Consider the following 23,915-nt stretch of genomic DNA (forward strand, 5'->3'; position numbering starts at 1 on the left):
TTTGTACGTATTGAGAAGATCCCCCTTAAGCTCTCTCTTCTCCAGGCTGAACAGTCCCAGCTCCCTCAACCTCTCATCATAGGAGAAATGCTCTAGTCTCTTAATCATCTTTATGGTCCTTCATTGGACTCTCTCTGGTATGTCCATGTTTCCCTTGTACTGGGGAGCCCAGAAGTGGACCCAGCACTCCAGGTGTGGCCTCACCAGTGCTGAGCAGAGGGGAAGGATCACCTCCCTCCACCTGTTGGCAGCACTTGGTCTGATGCTGCCCAGGATATCATTTGCCTTCTTTGCAGCATACAAAATACTTAAATACCATGAATGTTGTGCAAAAACATCTGCAAAAGACAGTTTGGGTCTACAGAAACAGTGTAACTAGAACTTTTTGTACAATGCTTTGTGTGTCCAGGAAGGGAAGAAATGCAGTATGTATGGCAATGTTTGTGGTTTTAGAAGTATATTTTGGAGAATTTTGTATTTGTGTGAGTGCTTTCAGTGGTATGCATAGGTGGTGTATGTTCTGCAAAAAGTTTAAATTGCACAAAAATCAAGAAATTAATGATTTTGAAAGATTTTTTTGAGTCTTTTTATTTTTGTGATTCCATGGTAATGTTCATTATGGCAATACATTATTTTCTGAAAAGGTAACTTTGTGCAAGGGGAGTGTACTTTCTTGGCTTGTTGAGTAATGCTGGAAATTAATTTTAAATATTATAAGATATTACAGTTAAATGTTTTGTCTGTGTATTATTATGCATATACTTGACTGTGTTTAGCAATAATATAAGCAGGAATTACTTTAGTGACTGCATCATGCTATATAGATGATTATTATATAGGGGTGTGTATATATCATCGCAGAATGGTTGGGTTGGAAGGATCCCCAAAGATCATGTAGTTCCCACCCCCCTGCCACGGGCAGGGACACCTTCCACTAGACCAGGTTGCTCAAAGCCCCGTCCAACCTGGCCTTGAACTCTGCCAGGGAGGGGGCAGCCACAGCTTCTCTGGGCAACCTGTTCCAGTGTCTCACTACTCTCACAGTAAAGAATTTCTTCCTCATATCTAATCTAAATCTACTTTCTTTTGGTTTAAAACTGTTACCCCTCATCCTATCTCCCCTCCCTAATAAAGAGTCCCTCCCCGTCTTTCCTGTAGCCCCCTTTAAGTATTGGAAGGCCGCTATAAGGTCTTCCTGGAGCCTCCTCTTCTCCAGGCTGAACAACCCCAGCTCTCTCAGCCTGTCCTTGTAAGGGAGGTGCTTCAGCCCCCTGATCATCTTTGTGGCCCTCCTCTGGACCTGCTTGCAGGTCCATGTCCTTCTTATGTTGGAGGCCCCAGGGGTGGACACAGTACTGCAGGTGGGGTCTCATGAGAGCAGAGTAGAGGGGGAGAATCACCTCCCTTGACCTGCTGGCCACACTTCTCTTGATGTAGCCCAGGATACAGTTGGCTTTCTGGGCTGTGAGCACACATTGCTGGCTCGTAGTCAGTTTTCCATCCACTACTACTCCCAAGGGTCTCCTCAGGGTGACTCTCAACCCACTTAGCCCCCAGCCTGTATGTGTGCATGGGATTGCCCCGACCCATGTGCAGGACCTCGCACTTAGCCTTGTTGAATTTCCTGAGGTTTGCACGGGCCCACCTCTTGAGCCTGTCAAGGTCCCTCTGGATGGCACATCCCTTCCCTCCAGCGTGTCGACCACACCACACCACACAGCTTGGCGTCACCTGCAAACTTGCTGAGGGTGCACTTAATCCCAACTGTCCTTGTCACCAGCAAAGATGTTAAACAGCGCTGGCCCTAATACCGACCCCTGAGGAATGCCACTTGTCACTGCTCTCCACTTGGACATCGAGTCATTGACTGCAACTCTCTGAGTGTGACCATCCAGCCAATTCCTTACCCACTGAGTGGTCCATCCATCAAATCTGTGTCTCTCCAATTTAGAGACAAGGATGTTGTGCAGGACAGTGGCAGATGCTTTGTGCAAATCCAGGAAGATGATGTCAGTTGCTGTTCCCTTATCCACCAACTCTGTAACCTTTGCCCTTAGTGAAGCCATGTTGACTGTCCCCAGTCACCTTCTTAATTTCTGTGTGCCCTAGCATAGTTTCCAGGAGGATCTGCTCCATGATCTTGTCAGGCACAGAGGTGAGACTGTTTGGCCTGTAGTTCCCTGGGTTTTCCTTTTTTCCCTTTCGAAAAATGGGGGTTATGTTTCCCCTTTTCCAGTCAGCGGGAACTTTGCTGTACTGCCACAACTTCTTAAATATGGTAGATAGTGGCTTAGCAACTTCATCTGCCCGTTTCCTCAGGACCCGTGGATGTATCTCATCAGATCCTATGGACACATTTTATGAAGCACGAGTGGGTGAATCTAGGACATCTGGAGTTTGGGATTGCCGAGTCTCAGAACACATATGGTAGAGTAAGCCTGTTCTCCCTTCTCCCTGTGCTTCCCTCTTACTGTTGTTCCTGATAAACATGACTCATGCTCTCTGCGTAATTCTTACAGGTGACATTCATTTGTATGGGCTTTTCTGATCACTGTATGTATTTTGATTGTTACTTAACAGATGTTACTTAACATCCTGTTACAGGATGGAGTCCCCATCCCTGGAGGTGTTTAAGAGGCGGGTTGACATAGTGCTTAGGGATATGGTGTAGTTGGGAACTGTCAGTGTTAGGTTAATGGTTGGACTGGATGATCTTCAAGGTCTTTTCCAACCTAGACAATTCTGTGATTCTGTGAATACTTGTTCTAGATGAAAGTGGGCAGGAAGTTATATGCCTATCTTGCTATACATTTGTCAGTGCTCAGGATCATTTCTTGCTGCATATTCAAGATTAAATGCATGGAAGTCTTTTGAGATTCAGGACATTGCATTGTTTCTCAGCTGGGGTGGATCTGGCAGAGCTCTAGCAGAAAGCGTTACACTCAGCATGTCATAAACCAGTCATGATACAGTATTTGTTAATAGCCAGAGCTTAAATTGCCTGTAGCGTGAGTCTTCAGATAATCACAGTTTTAGTGTACTTCACCACAGAATTATTACCTCACATAAAGACAATTTTCATTTTCTCCAAATATCCTTCTGACCATACTTCAGTTTGTCTTACAGTTGATTTAAAGTCCCTTTCTTGCTTGACTGCAGATCAGGTAGATGGTTTTATTCCCTTGGCACAATGCCAGGAAAGCTGTCTTGTTTGAGCTGTGTATAACAGGGTTTTCAGTTCTCCTGATATACAGTCCTTTGAAGCAGCAGAGCAGTCAGCATAAAGTAGCACAAATAAAGGCTTTGAGCAGTGTACCACTGAATAGAAACACTGAAAGATCTTGGAGATAAATGACAGGCGAAGAATGCATAATGCACAGCAGAGGCAGTAGCTGCTTACTGTGGAGCATGGAGCTAATGCCACCATGAGTTTCATCCTCTGCTCTCATAAAAAAAGGATGTCAAGTCACTGTGACTCTTTGGGTATAGCAAGACATGCATTTATTTGGAAAGCAATGCCAATTTGAGCAGCTCCTACTCTGCTACATCCTTGTTGACTATGTCGTGAATTGAATTGGGGAACTGATTTGTTGGAAAAATAATTTGGCAGACAGGTTTGTTTTTAACAAGGGTCAGTTACAGTTTGTGCAGTGGAAGGGCTGACACACTGGGAATTACTGCTGTAGGTGGCAGTGAAAGGAGGGACTGGAGCCTGGTGCTGCTGTTTAGATAAGTGTATGTGTAACTGTGCCCTTGGGCTCCACGCCCAGGTTTTATGAGACTGGATAGAAGCTGGAATAGGGAAGTGGTTCTGTTCGTTAAATAATTAAAACATGTTATAAGCAACTCAAGTGTGGATAATCTTGATGACTAATCATTTTTCCTTTCTGTTGAGTCATTCTGTTGGCTTAGAGTGATTATGTGTGGGTTTTTTGTTTCTTGTGGGCTTTGGTGGTGTTTTTTTTCTGGAGAGAGGTGTGGATGTGTACCAACACTTTCAAAACTGAAACTGGAAGGAATTACTATTGCTTAATTTAATTTCTGTGTAAGGTTGGAAAAGTAGAGAAAGAGGGGAAAAATGCAACCCAGTGTTGCAGCCAAATTAGAGTATTCATCTTCAATTTTGCAGTTTCTTGCATTTCTAAGAATGTCTATTTGCTTAGTTCTTATATTAAAGCATCCATGTACTGTAATTGAAAAGCGTTTCAGTTGCATGAATAATTTCTTTTGTCTTTTCTTGAGAAATTGCATCTCATGGAATGAATTATGTGTGTTTTTGCTTTTATTCTAGAATAAATGTTGCTGAAAAACTGAGAAGTGTTCTCAGAGGGTCTGGTACCTGCAAAAGCTTCACTCTTGCTGTTTTTCTGATAACACTTGTTCAGGAGCTTGTGTGATCCTATTATGTTGACCTAAAGCAATGAAGATAAACTGTGCTAACTGATGGCTTAGTAGTCCATGTAGTTTATGAAGCAGATAAATGAAAGTATATCTCAATTATTTTTTACTGTATTATATTTTCTTTGGTAATGAAATGTCTGTCAGCTTGTTGCCAGTTGATACTTGCAGCTTATTGAAAATTTGTGATGGTATATGAATTCTGCAACATATTAAAGTAGTAACTAACAGAAGCATTTTGGACTGCCCAGTTTACACTACCTCTGTATTTATACTAGGCATTTAATCGTTGATAATTGCTTAAAAAAAAAAGTCAAGCAAAAGAGTTCTTAGTGTTTCCTTTGTGATGCTTTTACAGAGTTCAATAAATATTCCTGTTGTGATTTTTTTTTTTCTTCAAATTTTCAGTTTTGTTTCTCAATTTGTATTCGGTTACTTGACTAATGTGAGAGTACCTTTCCATTCATCCTGACTGAAAAATAAACGGCAAACATGATGTGACAGAGAGCTGGGTATAACTGCGCAAAATGTATTGTTGACTTCAGGTTCTAAAGAGCCTCAACTCTTCTATCTTAATTCTCAGAAGTAACTGAAGGCCATGCTGTTATGTGACTGTCATAAAATACATTCAGGGCCAGCTATGTTAAGATTTCTGTTAGTTCAATTGTACAACTTTATAGTAATTATAGCATAGCTCATGTGGATTATCTACTCAATATTAAGAACTAACAGGAAACCTTTGCATAGACAGCAAACTAATTAACATGGTTGGTAGATATTTTAAAAGAATACAGTATTTGTGGTTGGCATAGAAGAGCCATATATTCAATCTGATTGTATTTTCCTATGAGGATATCATCTATCAATTGTCAAATGATGCAGGTAATTTAAAAAGAACCCAAAAGTTCAGTGAGCCTTCATTCTCTGCATCAGTTGGCAACAAGAAAAGAATGGTGTAAGAAAAAGTTGGTAGCGTCTGGTTGGCATCCATTCTCAATCATTTCTGTAATTGTCTACAGTTAAAGGAACAAGTGATAACAGTTATTGACACCTTCCAGCATAAGAGTAGCCTGACATCTTAGTTGTCCTTTTTCAGGGCTGAGTAGGGTTTTGGGAAGGGCATTGGGGAACACCTGTACAGGTGTAGTTCTACAGCTTTGTGTCAGTATGGAGCACAGGCAGAGTGACAAATACTTATTTTCAAAAATTAGCATTTACTTACATTCCTTACAAAATTAAGTTACTAACCTCAAAAGGAATGGCTTACTTGACAGACTTCAGTAAAATTCTGTAAACTTCTTGGAAACTGGGCATTTGTATTTCTGCATGCTGTATTACCTCCCTACAGATAATAAGTAGCAAGCTATCCCTGACAAATATATTTTTTGCAAGCTTTGTGATAAATAATTATTTGGCTCTTTTCTGTACACCTTTGTCCCTTGCTTGTTGCTTTGTGTTTTTTTGTTCTTGTGAAGAAGGTCTCATGAGAAACTAATAGTATAATTAGAAATAGCTGGTGGGCAAGGGCTTGATACTACTAATTGTAGACTTATCAGGCATTTCATATGCAGGAATTTGAGAAATAAAGAAAACATGGCATTCCTTTCATCTCTTTCCAAATGTAGGACTGTGCTAGTTTGTTGGGCAAACTGTGTAAAGAATTTAAGGGCATGGATGTTTGAGGAGTAGCACTAGCTTTCCACAGTAGAGAAAGGGCTATCTCTTTTTCCAGGGAAGTATTCTGGGATGTGCCATCTGGTCCAGTGGTGACCACCATTACCTTTGTTTTGTCAAAGGTAATGCGTAACTTGACAATTAGTATGTATAATCTTAGTGATAAAAGTATTAGTTGTATATTGTAGAAGCTGTGCAGCAGTCTTTTATGAAGGATGTCAACATCTAAAGAGTAGTAAGTTTTGATTGATAAGCAAGAGAATATTGCATATTCTGCCATCTGATCTGTATCAGTCAGCTCCTTCTCTAGTTTTGGAGCTTGCTTGCTCTAATTATATTCTAGACCTGTAAGAATCTAGCTATATGGATCAAGTTCGTACATCAGAGTTTTGAATTGTAAATGCTATTAGGTGTATTCCTGTGTTAAAATACCAAAGATACGTTGTCTATATTATCTGTAATAATCAGTATGAAATGATCATGTTTTAAATAGTTCAAATACATAGACCCTTGTGTATACCTGAAAATGGTTTTATGTTTTCTTGCAGCTAACAGAAGATGAAATTGCAACTATTCTGAAATCTACTCTTAAAGGACTTGAATACTTGCACTTTATGAGAAAAATACATAGAGATATAAAGGCTGGAAACATCCTTCTTAACACCGAAGGACACGCAAAATTAGCTGATTTTGGTGTGGCTGGCCAGTTGACAGTAAGTACCTGTGGAAAGATCATTTAAAAATGCTTTAGTGCTCCTAACCATGTTATTCTACTTTTGTCTTTTTCTTCTGCCTTGAATTTTGTGTCTGAGGAGTGACTAGTGGTAGTGGTAGAGCTAACATTCTTTATCATGATGGGTATTTAATGTATTGTAAGGCTATTTGGTTTTAATTGTTTATAACCCAGTGTACTTCAAGTGCCTGATGATCTCACTTCAGACTTCTGTTTGAGGTTTGTGATCATTGTCACTTGTTTGGCTTCTCTAGGCTGATGGGCTGAATCTGCTTGGTCTTAGTTGAAGGTCACTACCATTTGACCTTTGGGTGGCTAATTTAACTTTTAAATATTGAATTAATAGAAAAAGAATCTGAAAATAAGCATCTCTGTTTTAATTGCATAAATAATATAATTACAGGACACAATGGCAAAACGTAATACTGTTATAGGAACTCCGTTTTGGATGGCTCCTGAAGTAATACAAGAGATTGGCTATAACTGCGTGGCAGACATCTGGTCCCTTGGTATCACTTCCATAGAAATGGCTGAAGGAAAGCCTCCATATGCTGATATTCATCCAATGAGGGTAAGTATGTGTGGTGGTCGTGGTGGTCTTTCCTCGTTTGTTAAAAAAACCAAAAAAAACCCCCCAAACCTCAAAAACCTACTGGAATCATAAAACTGTACATTTATGGACAAAGATTTTAAGGCTACGTTTTTTTTTACTTGCTGTCTTGCTTTTTATTTACTGCAGTTTGCTTGTGTTTTAAGACATCCCTGTAAGGTTTCAGAATGATTTTATTTCCACTTGTGAGAGAGCTAAAGCAATAAGTGCTTAATTGACTTGAAGGCACCATATAGAGCCTATTCCATATTGTACCTGCACTTGGAGGGTTCCATAACCAAGAGGCCATCCTCCTTTGAAAAGCAGTTTTGAAGTAAAGATGACCTAAGGAAGGATTCAGGATTGTCCTATGTGAGAACTGCTAATATTAGTAACCCAACAGTTTTTATTTATTACTGACTCTTAAAGTCTGCTACTGAATTAGTTTACTTCTTGCAAAATAAAATGTAAACAGAATTAGTTGCTTTATGAGAAGCAGCAGTTATAAAGGAATTACTTGGTGAAGTTCATGGGGAACCATGTTTATCTAGGAATAACTGTTGCCACTGTTAGTCATGCTTTTATTTTTTTGAAATGAACTATAGAATAGCTACACTGATTGCACTGAGCATTAATAGATACTCTGTTCTTGAATTGTTTATAACTAAAGCCCAGTCGGTATTAATAAGGCACTTTATTTTGCTAAAAGCAGTTTTTTTTCATCTCTGTTTTGCTGAAAAATGACATTCACACTAGATTATTCAGTTTTCTTTTGCTGGTGCCTCATATATCATGATCTTAATATACAGAAGCCACCACTGTTGAAAGAGGAGTTACTGTTCATATGATTACTGTAAGGTGACTCATATATGAGTTCAAGTGTATTTAGTGCTGTTGGGTTCTTGATTTTTGCTTGTGTGTGCTTGTTGGAGCAGAGAAGGTTCCTGAAGTTTTATGGCAATGTGAAGCTTGGTTAAAGCTAGTGTTTTGCATTTAGAAACGTTACATAATTTTGGAAGCAAAGCTTAGTAATTTTCCTGCACCATATTTTTTTTCCTGTGCAATTAACTATTTAAAAATTACTGTTCAGACTGAAAATACTCAGATGAAAGCTGAGAACAAAGTAAGTATCTCTGAAGCTTATTTTTGATGGGAATTTAAGATGAAATAACATTTAAAAAATATTTTGAAGAACTGTTGATTACAAATTAAATACATTCGATCATGCTGGGGGTTTTGGTTGTATTTTTAATTACATTAAGTACATTCATTTTAACATTATTACATGTAGTTACACTAGCTGCTGAAAGGCGAGGACTACATTATCAGAGAGGATTTTTATATGCATGACAATAGCTGCTTATAAATCAAAGGTCACTGAGTTTGAAAGCTTGTGAATCTGTTTAATTCTTGTAATCAAATGAATGCTATCAAAGGCCAAAGTAATTTAACACAACAATTCTGGATTACATAGAACATGTGTTCTTGTTAATAAATAACGTTATGGTTTTTAAGGGCTTGTATGCAGTTAGTACTCTTTTGTATATCTGATACCTACAGTTTTTCTTAATTTTTATTAGTGAGTTGTTACAGTGGTTAACAAGAAATACACAGATTTAAGTTGCAATAGTTTTCCCAGTGTCATATGATATAGCTTCACAGGACTTTTGGACATATGTAGATGCTTTCTTACTTTGCTTTAGTTGTGACACAGAATTGATACAGGCAAGCATGAAAGCTTGGGCAAATTTTCATTGCTTTTTCTAGATGTTGCTGGAGTTCTGTGGTATTTATGTAAGGCACAATTTTGTAACTTGGGAATGCATGTTGAAATTACCATGTGCACTATTTTGCTGTAGGCTGGTTGGCACTGCCACAAAGGTAATGCACTGCCAGTAGGCCATTTCCTTGTCAACTGCATTTACAGCTTAATAGAAATATTACATGACTTCTTTAAACAAGTGTTTTGGCAGAGAGGAAATAGCAGATTCCATGCAAACAAGCATAGCTTCCTTTGCTTAACCACACTCTAGCTACTCCAAAGAATTGTACTAGTTTCAGCTGGGAAAGAATGAGAGGTGGGGGATGCAAAATGGAATTTCATGTAGAGGGAAAAACCAGCAGGTTTTCTCTGTTTAAGTATTCCTGATGTATTTGACTGCATCAGTGTTGTCAATGCTATTTCATTTGTTCCTGCTGCAAACCTGAGTTCAACAGAACATGCAGTTGTCATACTCAGTTTGAGGCTTAGAGGTCAAGACCATTTGCCAGCTCAGTAAGTCTAATGCTTTATTCACCTAAGAATTACGGAATGCCTCACATATTTGATGTCCTTTTGTGCTTTTGCTAATGATGAAAAGTGAAACTTCTCTATTTTCTCTGAGTTTTTCATCAAGTAGTGTTTTCAAGTAGTTTTAAAGGAGGAAAAATACAGACATCCTCAAGGTTGCCCTAAAATGTGGTGATACAGCCACTAGAAATAGCAAGAAGTTTGCTGATAAGTCAAAAATTACTCAAACCTAGATAATTTCACCATCCAGCAGGGCTAAGAGCATGTTGATTGCAGTAGTCTGTGTAGCAACCAGGGTTAATGTGGCTAACAGTGTTTGCATCTGCCTTTGATTGTTCTGCTGGGATGAGCAGTTATGGATTTATAGTGAAGCTAATTAAAGGGGGCTTCAGTGTGGTTCTAGAGCAAGACTCAATCTCCTACTCTGAAGTTGCAGTGATGTTTTAACAGATGTGTTCCCGTGTCCCCCATTGACTGCGGCATGTATGCTGTCCTGTAGTGATAAAAGTATTTATGTCCTACCGCTGTCTGAATTTAATTTAAACCATTAACTACTTTGTTCAGTCTCTCCTCTTCATGCAATATCTGTCTGTATTATTTGTTTGTTTCTAAATTCCTCTTTTATTTTATTTTTTTTAATGTATAGTGGAAACATAGAGATTGGCACTGTTGTGCTTTTTGGTAAAAATTGGGAACATGCTTTTGAAATATCTTCCGTGTTTGCTAGAACTGAACCGGAGAAGTTGTAGAGTTGTAGAAGCATGTAGATGAACAGGGGAAGTGGGCTGAGTGGAGTTACTGCCTTTGGTCACAGCCATGCAATGAGCCTTGTAGACCAACTGTAAAACTGCAGCCTGCTTTTTATAAAATTTGGTCTTCTTTGCAAGGTCAACACTTACTGTCAGGTTGGTGTGCTTCAGATAAATGCTGGTAGTGCTCTTCAAAAAAAAAAAAAAGAGAGAGAGAGAAACCCCCTAAACTCTCTTCTTTCATGCTTATCAGTCAACTGCAATAATTCATGTTGCTGTGGTATGGAAGAAGCTGGTGGTAGATGTGTTTTTCAACACCTCACAGTATTGGCCTTTGTTTCTTTATGGTGAGGTTTGTTGAAAATGGACATGTGGGCATCACATGTTCTGCAGTGAATTGGAGGAAGCCAATTTGAACTGCTTCCATTGGCCTTAAGTCTAATCATGATATTTACTTTTCCATGGCACTTACCCAGATTATCCATGCCTCCTGCTTAGCCTGTGTCATTTCCACCCTGGGCTAATCTGTTTGTAATAACCTCTTATTCCTGATGTAGTTTATAACAATCTACCATTTCCCAGTTTTTTATTCTCAGCATATTGCATTAAAACAGGGGACTGAAGTGAGAATTACTGCTGTGTGAGACTGTAAGATTCAAGGAAGGTGTCATGTTGAGCATCACTGTCTGATTGAGACCAGTTTTTCAATCATTGAGAAAATAGTTTCCTCTAATGCCTTTTGTGCCAGAAGCTGAGGAGAGGGAAAAAGAAAAACTACTTCTGGCGATGTCAGATGTCTTTCTGTATAGTCACTCTTGCATTTCTTCTCTCCAACAGATGGGATTGTCTCATTGGTTTCTGTCATTTTCTTTGAGAGTTCACCTATCTTATCTCAGCATTACTGCTCTTAATTTAGAGTGGGTTTGTAAAAGTATGTTAAATGATTTTCTTATTTTAGTGCTTTTGCTTATCTTTAGAAAAGAGTTTTAGTTAACTTCTAAAAGTCCTTTTCCTTTTAAGAACTTCCTATGAGATACTTTTTGTTAATTTGTAACGAGATCTTGCCTGCTGTTTCTAGATAGAGTGAGCTAATATTTAAAGAGATTTAAACTATGGATTTTTGATTGTACGTTACTGTTTATTATTTTACTACCTCTTCAAAATCTTCTGGAAGAATGTCAGTGAGCTGTGGTGGGACTCAGAGTGTGATTTCTCAGGGAGTCATAATTCCTCAATATTTCTGTTGTGCATTCTGTTATGATAGTTCCCTTTCAATTAAATATCCTATGTGCTTTTAGGTGACCTACCGTATTATTTTAAAATAGTTAAATCTTAAGTCTTGAAGAAAGCGTGTGAGACCCTAACACATCCAGTTCTTTGAATGGCAGGAATGCATATAGATATGATTTTGTAGCCTGTCCTACCTGTATGGACTTTTTCTAGTTGGGCATATCAGCTGAGACAAGGTGTTAGACCTTCCATGGGTAAGTGTCCCCCCACAAAGCCTCCCTCCTTCTCCACCTCACCCGTTCTTCCATCTTTAAATGCTGTTGCCATGATACAGCTGAACTTCATGGGGTAAACTTCCAGTGGCCTTCAGTTTGTATGCAACTGCAGGCAGGTGTTGCTTCATAATATATTTGTCTCTGTGCTACTATTTATAGCCAGAACTTCAAGTAGGTGTTATAACTTTATTCAAAAAAAAAAAAAATGAGCACAGTTAATAGCAGACAGTATTTGTCTAACAGAAAATAAAGTATGTTCTCTATATAGATTGGGAAAAAAAGAAAAAAAAAAGTCAAAGGAGTTGCTTCCCACATAAATCACTGCAAGAAATGTAACTCCATATGGTAATAGGATATGTAGCGTTTTTTTCTTTGAGAGAGTGGCACTATTATGTGGTTCAAACCAGTTGCACCTATGCTAATACCAGTGCTGATCTGGGTATTATATCTTTGGTAGTGTTCTTTTTTTGTTCAGCAACTTGCTTTTCTGGGTTGAACTCTAAGGAGGTGTGACTTACTTAAATAAACCCTTAAATAAAAGAGTTCTTAAAAAAGAAAGCTTTAAATTTTCATTTAAATATGCTGCTACTTCCAGTGAGTAGGCAGCCTGTCCACCTGCTCACCTGAAACGTGAAGCCAGATAAGATACTACTTTGAGCAGTACATTTTAAGAAAAAAGTGCCAAATGCTTTTTCATTTGGGATTTATTTAACTTGTCAAAATAAACATAGGTATTTATTTATTTATTTTTAACCTTGAAGAATGGTCAATGTTTATGGTGTGTGAATAGACCTCTTTACTTAAACTGCTTCTGGTGTGGTAAGGTATTGCTGAGGTGCAGACCAGTTCCTAACACCCTGTTCATGACTTGACTCCTTTCAACAAGGCTTCTGGAATTGAGAGATGATAAATGTTGGGCAAATTAAAGTAAGTAATTGTGTACATTTCAACTTGCAGATCTGTGTGTATTCCATTTTTTGTGAGCAAATACTTGGTGTGTGTACCTAAATGAGATATTTGCAGACTTTGATAGAACCTTAACATCTAGATATTAGATCTGCTTATCACCAGGAGAGTTGCTCTTTCTGTGAGTTCAGATGCACATTAGTGTTTGCTGTAATTGTAATGAGATTTGGACTTAGCTGATTCTTTTGTCAGCGTTCTTTAATAGGTACGTAAAATTATGTTTTCTGTGGGTTGTTATATGTAACTTAACTTGAGGAAATACATTTATATATTTTCTGGAATACAATTAAAGCAACTGTTAACTATTGCAGCAATATCATTTCTGCTAGGTGAAAAGAGCCGGTTTTTAGGTACTTGCTAATTGTGTCAGTTTGTCAGTTTTCACTATGGTTGAGTTATTTTTAGCAGTGGATTGAAACTAAGTGAAGTGCAAAACTGTAGTCCTGCAGAAAAATCATTGTCAAAGTTGCACTTGTGGCTCCTGGTCAAGCTGCTCATAGAGCTGCAAGAGATCCTGCTCTATAGTGGGGTTTTTTGGGGTTTTTGTGTGGGTTTTTTTTATTTTTTTTTCCCAAGAGATATGTGAATCTCCAGACTTAAAGTTATGATCTATGATTTTAATTAAAATATGCTTGGTGTTCACTTATGTATGTAGGGTGATCTAGGGAGGGTTCAGGTGTTTTCCTCCTCAGGCTCCTCTTCTTTGTGGAAATGCTAAGCATAGATACATAGTACCCTTTGAACATAACTTCTTTTTTAGTACTTAATGTCTGTAGAATTCATGGAGGAAGCGAATTTCAAAAGGATTTGCTTATTTGCTTATGAAAGCCCTCATATGGACTTCCTGTAGAGGAGACAGTGGGGAGTATTCTGATGAGTGAGGAGATCAACCCAGGCAAGTGCCCCCAGGGTATAGTCTAGTTTCTTGTGATATAGAAATTTAATTCTTTCCATTTTCCAGCATGCCTAGCATAGAATTTTAGTAAAAGTTCCTATACACCATGAACAGCTTATCCAAAAAAGGTAAACAGAGTTAAAGAAATAATATGTGAGTTGGCCTCAGACACTGAGGACAAGTTTAGAGGTGTCCGGTTGCAAAACATATGAAATAAACCCTGTGTTAATTTACTTATTTTCTTAAATTGCAGTCGATAATTCATTGCTTCACCAGATTCAGTTACATGTATCGATCCTCCTAAAGAATGATGTGCTAGCATGGCAGCGGCCATTTTCTGAGACTTCATAGCTTGCTATGCAAAGGGATAGTATGCTTAAGATCAGCCTGTTTCATGTGGAAAGGAGAGTTTTTGTAATACTGTTGTGAGAGCAGCATAGGAAAAATACCATTTGTCCTCTGGCAAAACTTACAGATGATAAAAATTTTCTCCCTAATACTCCAAGGAACTTTTGGAAGAGGTTTTCCACATTGCTTTATCAAGAGCCTAGACTTCCTTCTCCCCACAGAAAAAATTGACAGATCTCTCTGATTTATGAGACTCTTGAGAGAACAAACCACATAAAAGACTCAATACATACATCGATTCAGTTCTCTTTCCCTAGAGATTTGCAAAGGGTGCGGAACCGGCCTGATGATCTGATTTCTTTTCATCAAGATACTACCTCACCAGTATCTGGTTCTTCACAGAGAGGAAAAATGACATAGAGCAGGATGTAAGGAACAGAAGAAAGTAAAAGATGGGGATAACGGTAAACAGGGTTGGGTTGAGTTCAGCTTTAGAAATCCAGAAGGTTCTACTGAGATAAGACAGCAGAAGCTATGTGAGGTCTGGAAGAAGAGTTCACTAATGAGAGGAAATCAGTGCTTTATAAAGGTTCACATTCATTAATATGTGTTTGTCTAATCAGCACAGAATGATATGACATTAGCATTGATACACATACTATGAAAACATTAGATTACTTGAAACGTGTACAATGATTAAATTGGAGGATAACAAGGCCCTGTTCCCATCCACATTAAAGCTTTTGAAAAGTCTACAATCTGATATATGTAATTGTTATCTTCCTGTAGGTATTGCTTTTCTTATCTACTCTTCTTTTTTCTTGCATCTAACTTGTTTTTTCCTTCAATGAAGAGACAGCTTGAAAGTTCACATAGTAAAACTGTTGCAATATAAATTATTATTTTGTTGCAATATAAAGTGCAGTTAAAAGTATTTGTGGTTATAGAATCCAACATAAATACTTCACTGTGGTTTAGAGAATGAATCTTCACTCCTTCATATCGCTAGAATTTTTGGAGGTAGAATAAATAATATGTTTATTACTGTTATAGGTATAAACTATTTCAGTTTTTAAATTATACTGTGTTTGTTGGTTGCATATGTGCACAAAAAGGAAATGTTAATCTGTGTAATAAAGTAGCAGAAGCAGAGAATATTTGAAATTTGGACTGGAACTGGAGTTTAATTTGAATTAAATGGAAAACATTTATTTCATGCTTCTAAATGAGGCTTTAATTAAAATTAAATTAGTTCATCTTTTTAGACTTACCCCTGAATAGGAAATTTGAAACATACTTTAGTTGATGGTTGGTTTTCTCTGACTTTGATTAATCACTTTCAAAGTAAGTGGAGGATCAGTACAGTAATTTTATAATTACACACAAGTGAGTTAACTTGAAACTTTAACTAACATAACTGTAAAGGAAGTTTGATCTTGGTTAGTTTCATGTAATGCTGTGTATCTTTTGTGTATGATTCAGATTCTTAGAAGTGTTAATCTGAAGAAAGGACCATGCCATGATACTACCCGCTTATTTGCAAGATACTTTAATAGGGAAATGTTTGACCTGGGAATATTATTTTTCAAAGATGTTGAAACAGTAAACAGAGGCTGAATGAAGCCATGAACTTGATGGAAGGATTCTTGATGACTTGCATGAGCATTGCACCAAGGCCTACATCTATAAGCATTGTTAAAGATTATTTGATAGAACTGTTAATGTGGGTTAAGCCAGTAATGTATTCAACAAACCTAGCGCACCATGGGTTAATTTTATTCTCTGCTGCTGAGATGGCTGCTTTCTCTCTGGACAAATGTTAAAAACAAACAAGCAAACAAAGCACCACCAAAAGAAAAGCTCATTCAGAAGTTTTAAATCACTATAGATCTGCTCATTTGTGATGTTAGTGGAACTGTAAACATAGATCAAAGTGCAAAGTAAAACTATTTTGCAACTTGAACATCTCAAGAAGATTTTATTTGAAATAGGCAATTGGTAGTAAATCATCAAGATGTATTAAAACTAGAATCACAATTTTAATGTTACAAGATTTTATTTCATTTTACAGACTTATTTGAAAAAGCCTTTCCATCATTTGTATACATCATTGTACACGGAATTTATGCAATTTCTTTTTAACTTGCACTATGGACTTTGAAAATTATTCAGCAAGGTGTTTATGTACAGACTTAGGAGAACTTCTTTTACTAAAAATTCTACAATACCCTGCAGGATATTGTAAAATATACCACAGATTTCAAAACTTTTAAGTGAAGAGCTATATATATTTACTACAGATGCTTCCCCTTATTTCTATCATCTTTCAAGTTCCAGGATTAACATAAAATATACAAGGTTAATTTTTATTCAGAGGTCTGGCAGCTAACTTTATTGAAGAGAAGGGAATTTGTGTATTGCTTTTAATTGAAGGAGGTCTATTTAGATTTTTGTATGTGACTAGTGTCTTGTTAAGCCAAAAAAGAACTCAGTAAATAATTTTAATAGGTTCTTGGAAGCTTGAATCAACACATATTTATTGAAGTGAATTATATGTTCATTTTTTCTTAAACTTTGACATGTTTTCTGTCAGTATAGCTAGTTGACTTGGAAGTACTTTAAGGAGACTTGACTACTATATTGCCAAATTCTTAACATGTTATTACACTTTTTAAAAGCAAAAGTGTATTTACTTGGGTTTTAGTTAAAGGGATATTTATTTGATTTTTAATCATGTGGGAGAAAATTTCAGTCAGATTAAGATGAAAGTATTAAGCTTCTATTGCTACTTACAGAAAGATTTTTAAACACTTTAAGTCTATACTTTGTTTACTTTGTAAAAATCCTAAAATATTGCTTAGATTGAAAGGACGGTAAAATTTGGAATGGAGAAAGCTTATTAAGACTGTAGGTACCCTGTTTCTATCTTGGTATTATATTGCCTTAAAGTGTACACTAGGTCATTTTTAAAGAGGATGATGCATATTTAATGGGAGAAATTTATTTATTTAGAAGGAAGGGTTGCCAATCAGTCCAAATTTGTTTCAGTTAAAACTTGATGGTCTAAAGACAACTTATAATCCTTTTCTTGTTATAAAGTATTGTCAAATTTGTAGTAGTATCAGTTAAAAAGTTTATGGAAACTTTGTTTTAAGGTGGTTTAAAATAGAACTAAATCTTTAATCTGTGTTTGATGGCACCTGTTTTCATTTTGTTTCCCTGGCAACACCAGTGGTATCAAAAATTGCCTGTAGACCACCCTGGTTTTAGAGAAGAATGAAACCAGCTTGTCTTTTCCATTTCAGCGTTTTATTTTACTGACTAAATACTTAAGCAAAGTTCTAACACAGAGTCAGTCGTTTGTGAACTAACTCGTGTGATTTGGGTATACAGTTTGTGATTTTTGTATTATCATTTTCTGTATTAATGCCAGTTTGTAGTGTTACATTCTTTTAAAAATGCATGGCGAGAGACTATGTAGGAAGTACTTTTGATATGCCATGGCAGAAAAAACTGTATTTGAAAGCTGTATTGTCTACCTGCAGAAAAGTAGAGTAAAAGTTCATAGTTTTTAGATAGCGTGGTCTGTTTTTAAAGCTCTATTTATCCAAATTTTTATTCTGGATGTAAGTTCTCATTATTGACATTCCCATGGGAAAGAGGTAAAACCAACACAAGTGTTACCTCCAGATTTGTGCTTTCTTCTGTGCCTCTTTACCATATCTAAAAATTCACATTGGTTATGAAGATGATACATACGGAGTTCCAAACACCTCAAATCTTAATGCATTATCAGTTTCTAGTTTGTGTTTCAGAAAAGCAAACATGGACATAATTCTTGGAAATACTGCTTATGATTACCTGCCTACTTGAAAAACATCAGTCCTTTAGATTGAAAGCCTCTGGTGTTCCTTGTCCCACTGAAGAAATTAGGAGATTAACTGCCTTGTAGTCTAAATTTAATTCCACTCTTTATTTCTGAATCATGCAGAACATTTAAATTACTTAACAACACATTCTTCACTGTTCACAAAAGGTGTTCTTATTAGACCTGCTTTTGCACCTTGGCTCGCAGACTGATTCATGCAAGAAGGGGTCAAAGCAGGCTGTTGCCCTTTCACGTTAGATTCATCATATATTGTATATGTGTGTTCTTAAAACATGATGCAGTTACAAGCATATCCTTCACATCAAAACTGTATCTGTTTCTGATTCAATTGCCTCTTGGAGGTGTTTTGTTGGTAGATTAAGTGATCCCTGTGATTATTATTTTTTACATCTGTGGTTGAAAGGTGATTTAAAGAAGACTGGCCTGTATTTAGGCAAGCTTTGCTTTCAGCAAATGGTGTCATACAAATCAATTTCCTCATATCTGGAAAAAAGGAAATCAGTATTTGGTGCCTTTGAGGGTTATTAACACTAACATTAGGTTATGTACAGATAGGTGGGAAAGAAAGTTTTAATGAAAACACTCCCCCCCTTCATTTTTTGTTTCCTTCTCTTTATCACCTTTTCCTTTGTAAATATTTTAACACAACTGCAGAGCAAGGGTAAAATTATGTTTCCAAATAATAGTGTTTGAACTGTGGTGTTAACTTCAGATTTAAAAAAATCATTAGGAGTCTATATTTCTGACTCCACATCTTTGGCAATCTTTACAGATACAGATTTTGATACAGCACATTTTGGTTTCCTGGGGAACTTGAGCTCATTGCCTGGCTTTTTGTAGAGGTTTTTCTTGTCCCCTTAGTACTTTATCTTCTTATGGATGAAGTCAGTAGGTATAATGTTCATTTTCATAAGCCATTAAGGGCCATATGTATCCTCCAGGTAGTTTCATGTGCTGAGTGCATTCTTTTCCCACTGCTGCTTAATAGTCTAGGTAGGATGTTACCTTGGTTACTTACCTATATTTAGAAAATAAAAACATGGCTGGCTCAGGTTTCTTTCAGACCTCAAGGGAACTTATTTTCCATAAAATTAACCTTTACTGTTAATGGAAGAAAAAGGCCTACCCTAAATGTCATAATTATGTTTGTAACACAGTTAACTCATAGCAGTTATCAGCAGACACATGATGACTGGATGGAGACTGGTAACCCTGGCAATTACACAGTAGTTTTTTTTTTACCTGTTATAACATTACTTGGATCAAAAGTCTCTCTTGGTGCATGCTACTAAAATAAGCAATTTACCACTCCAGAATTTGAGTGATTGACAAAAGTCTCCACCTTTTTCAGTTTCCTTTGACAATTATGTTTTTATGAACAACCTTGCAGAGTGACTTTACAGGCAGTAAACTGGATTACTAGGGGCCAAGACACCAAATCTGGAGCTAAAGACAACCACTGAAAATATCTTCCTTTCTATTTAAATTGGAGAATTGTTACCTAGGCTGAACTGCTGCAATAGTCTTACAAGGTGAGGTGACTTCTGTGTTATTCCCTTCAACTAGCTTCTTTTTTGCTTCTGTGTTACGAATTGAAAACTTGTCATTTCATGATTGCTAAGCCCAAGACAGCCTTTAATAAATAAAATAAATAAATTAATTCTTAATTTGTGTTTCATTACTTATTTATAAACATTCAGGGAATGTTAGTATTAAGTTTATAAGAATTTTACTAGGCTTTTGACATTGAAATGATAGGTTTGGGTTGCTGTTGAGACTTCAGAATTTATTAACAAATAAAGATTATCATCTGCAAGGGAAATTTGTTCTACAGAGTAAAATGTTATGTTTCTAATGCCTTTGCGTTTCAGCTGGTGATGGTTTAAATTATGACACCCAGTCCTGTGCCTTAGGGCTTGCGATTCTGTAACTTTTTTCAGATGCATCAACTAAGCATTGCCTAATTTGTTATGAAATTGAAAGAAAGGTTGTTCAATAATTCTGAGTTGTGTTGCTAACATCTGTTTCCGATAAAATATTGGTCATATGATAAGAATTTGAAAGAATTATGTGATTACTGGTTTCAAATAACCATCCCAATGATAGTCAACCAAAGATGGCTTTTCATTCCTTGAGAGAGTAATTTATATGCATGGAGTGTTAAGTCCAAATGGCAGAGAAATCTAATGCTGGGTGGCATGCGAAGGTAAGGCATGTTGGTTTTGGATGCTTGTCTTCATGGAAACTGGCAAATTTATGAGATAATTTTTACATTTTCACTTCAATTTATCATTAAGTATATTTATAATTTAATTAAGGAAATTGGTTGAGTATTCACTACTAAAATGAAGGTGACTACTTGTTATAACAATTAATATATGTATACTTTGCTTTTTTATTTTTAATCAGTATTTTTAATACATAAAACAGCGGTTCTCAAAAAAAGATTTTGTGTTCTTTGGCAGACGTGGGATGCATTCTCGAAGTGGAGGGTGTTTGATGGCCCTTTTTTGAGCCAGAGTAATGGTTGGCTGGTCCCCCACTGTAAGTTAAGGCCAAACTTTGATGCTTAGTCTATGTTGCTAAGGTCAGGCAAGATCTGCTTAGAACTGTTGTCTTTTTTCTGATTTCCACATTAATTTTCCTCTCTTCTACCTCCTCTCTTATCCCTGTTGCTTTGGCTAGAGAAAGGGGAGCTCTCCAGCAGGCAGGAGAGAAAAGGTAAGTAAAGACAGAGGGGTGAAGCTTGGCAAAGTCTCCTTGTGAGATTGCAGTTCTGTTTCACACAGCTTATCTTTCTCCACGTTTGTGAAAATTGTGTGTAGGGATTTGTTTGAATTACATTTTTGGTTTCCCTATATGTGGGGTTTGCATATTAGAGGAAGAGGACATACTGCACCTGACTTTAATTTGGTATTTTTTATGACTTAGCTGCAGTGTGTTAGGAACTTTAGTGAAGATGAGAACACAGCCATTGCGATCTCTTCACTGAGGGAACCTCTGCTGTCAGATTTTTCAGTAGTATTTGTTTCAGTATTTTTCAGTAGTATTTTGTTGTCTCCGCATGCCAGCTTCCTACGAAAAAAACCCCAGCAGTTCTGAGATCAGGGTGTGCATGTGAGTAGCTAGTGGAATGTACCTGATAGATTGTAAGAATTCATCCTTCCTTAACTGCTGTACCTTGTGCACATGTACTTCGGAGTTATGCTTCATCTCCAATGGGGACAGTCTTGATAGGTAAATACATGCAATCTTGTTCCCAGGCAGAGCAATGAATTAAAAAACTATATAAAGATAAATAGATGGTCAGGAGCCTCAGGATTTTCAGACAAAAATGAGCGTTATATTCTTCCTAATTTCTTTCCTGTGGTTGTAAGCTACTTCCAAACATGTGGAAACCTGCCTCCATTGAGTAGAGATGAATAAAACAATGAATTTTTATTTTTAGTGATATTTTTTATATATATAATATTTATTTTTACTGATATTTTATATATACATACACACACACATATATAGAGTTAGTTCTTTGAGAGAGATATATGTGTATATATAAAATCCATATATATCTTTCAATCTATAATTAGAAAACTGTATGTGTGTATATATATGGAGTTAGTTTTTTATATACTGGGATATATATGTATGTATATATCTCTCTCAAAGAACTCCATGCACACACACATATGTACGTGAGTTCTTTGATTATATATGTTTGCAAATAATGCCCTGTTACAGTTGGATATTTTCAGGCAGGCAAAAAAGTGCAGATTTATTTAATTATTTTTTTAATCTCCATGTTTACCAACACTCAGAAGGCATTGTTTGTTCAGTAACTTACATGATGTCTTCTTGCTGACCACATGTGAACTGTTGGTGTCTATATAGCTCTTTACGAAATGTTTATGCCTAAGAGCTATGATGAACTTCAGTCTCTATCTGATACTAACCTGAGGCTCTGTCAGTTTTATTGCTAAGAATGGGTGCCTTGGGAATGCTAAACTAGTGTGTAGAAAATGTTTGTTGTTTATACAGGTCTTGTTATACATTCCCAACATTAATTTGGTGTCAAATATGTCCTTTAGAGCAGAATTCATCAGGGCTTCTAGTAAATCATTCTGTATTTATCTGTACTGCTAGGTAGATTCACATGAAAACATTTTGACTTTGACTTCTAGTCATTGGATATTGTCATATGAAAAATATAATTACAGGTGTTGAATCTCTGAATGAGTTTATCCTGAATTTATCCTATCTAAAACTTTTCCTGCTGTTCTTAAGAGCAACTTTTTAGTTTAGTCTGTGCTTGAATTTCAACTCAAGCAACTGAATTATTTGTTTGTCTTTTCTTTTTACTTGGTTCCCTTCTAAATCATTGCTTGTGTCAGTCTAACATAGTCAGGCATTACAGCCGAGCAGTCTCTAACAGGCATGCTCACACTCCCTCTTTTTAGTTTTCTGCATATAAAGGAAGGGTGGAGGAATCTCATGTCTCCTGTTGCTTTTGTGTATCAGCTGATTTAGGATCGTCTATGGAGTTTGCTACTGCTTCAGAAAAAGGCCTGCTTAAAATAGGTGAATTTTTCTTCATTTTTTTCAAGTGAATGCTCTTCATTCTGGTTGGATAGCTTGTTTAATCATCTTTATGGCATTCCTAGCTATATTTTTATGTTCCCTTTAACTTATGAAGGCTCATTCCCTTTTTCAGGGGGAATATCCATTTATGGACAAAGATGATAATTCACTGGACACTGGACTTGTTGGAGGCCTTGGTTATGCAGTGCCTGCGGCTTTGCTACAGGAAAGGCCCTTTGGGGTGTGATGGACTTTTTTTGAATCATTGCTTCAGAACATCATCCCGTGTAGCTCCTTGTCAGGAGTCAAGAGAAACTGCAGGAGGAATAATCAAGATAGCACCCTCTGCGCTTTTTGGTCTTGATGTTTGTTCTAGAGAAACACCTGCTTTGTCACTTGCACTCAGTGCTTTCAGGCTGAGTGCCATGTTTTCAGGTAGAGCACCCAGCCTTTCTCTACCTGAAGTCTGAGCCAGTAGTCTTCCGCAGCTTTTCATCTCGTGTTGTTTTCCAATTCAATTGCTGTCATTTCTGATTTTGGTGCACTTTGCAGCCCGTTCTTAGGCTAAATGTGTAGGTTTGCAGAGGGAAGACGTCAGCTCTAAATACAGTGATAGAGGAAACTGTTCCAGAAAAATTTAAGGACTAATAGAGTTGTAAAGTTTGTAGGTACAGTCATGGCACTCTTAATGCAAAGTCTTATGGTGACCCGGTTTTATATTAGCATATTGATTTGGTCTGGATGAATAGGCTGTATGTCTGTAATTTGCGTCCATGCTGTGCTAGCTCATAACTGACTTCGATAATATGTCTGAGGCTCAGGTTACCTGGTGTGGCTTAAGTCTTCATCCTGTTCTAACAAGACCATGACACTATCATCCATCTGTCATTCACATCAGAAACTTTTGACATAAGAGCTCCTCTGTGGCCTGAGGACATTATATTTACATATGACCAAGAGGAGCAATCTCCTAAGATGGATCACTTTCTCCCAGATGAGTGTCAGTCTCCTGAGGAACACTGACAAAGGAAGGATGCAAGAAATCAAGCGAAGTTCAAATCCCTATGAAGCTGTTTGTTCATTATTCTGAACAGCTTCTGACAGTTGTCAGAAAATTTTGCATCTGGGACAATGTTTCAAGACTTATCCTTTGAGATGGGGGACTTCCAAAGGGAGTTCTTTTTCCTTGGGAATTCACAGGAAGTAACAATTCTCCCTATTCCTTGTCAAGCCTTTTCTTTAGGATTTTTGTCATTTGTGTTACTTCTCCACTTATTGGCTTCCATGAGATGCTAGTTTTCTTC

At 37.0% G+C, this 23,915-nt stretch overlaps 1 protein-coding gene across 9 annotated transcripts in view; it reads left to right on the forward strand.

The window, feature by feature from the left end:
* STK3 (serine/threonine kinase 3) overlaps positions 1 to 23,915 on the forward strand; it is a 170,734-nt gene that overhangs the window by 25,931 nt on the left and 120,888 nt on the right. For all 9 annotated transcript variants that reach the window (XR_012621986.1, XM_074815135.1, XM_074815127.1 and 6 more), the window contains exons 5-6: positions 6,621 to 6,785; positions 7,209 to 7,376. Coding sequence is in view for 8 of the 9 variants with exons in the window: in XM_074815135.1 (XP_074671236.1) it covers positions 6,621 to 6,785; positions 7,209 to 7,376 (333 nt within the window). In the remaining variant the exon portion in view is untranslated. The remainder of the gene's footprint in view (positions 1 to 6,620; positions 6,786 to 7,208; positions 7,377 to 23,915) is intronic.

Source organism: Strix aluco, chromosome 1 (genome assembly GCF_031877795.1).
Source record: "Strix aluco isolate bStrAlu1 chromosome 1, bStrAlu1.hap1, whole genome shotgun sequence".
NCBI classification, from domain to species: domain Eukaryota; kingdom Metazoa; phylum Chordata; class Aves; order Strigiformes; family Strigidae; genus Strix; species Strix aluco.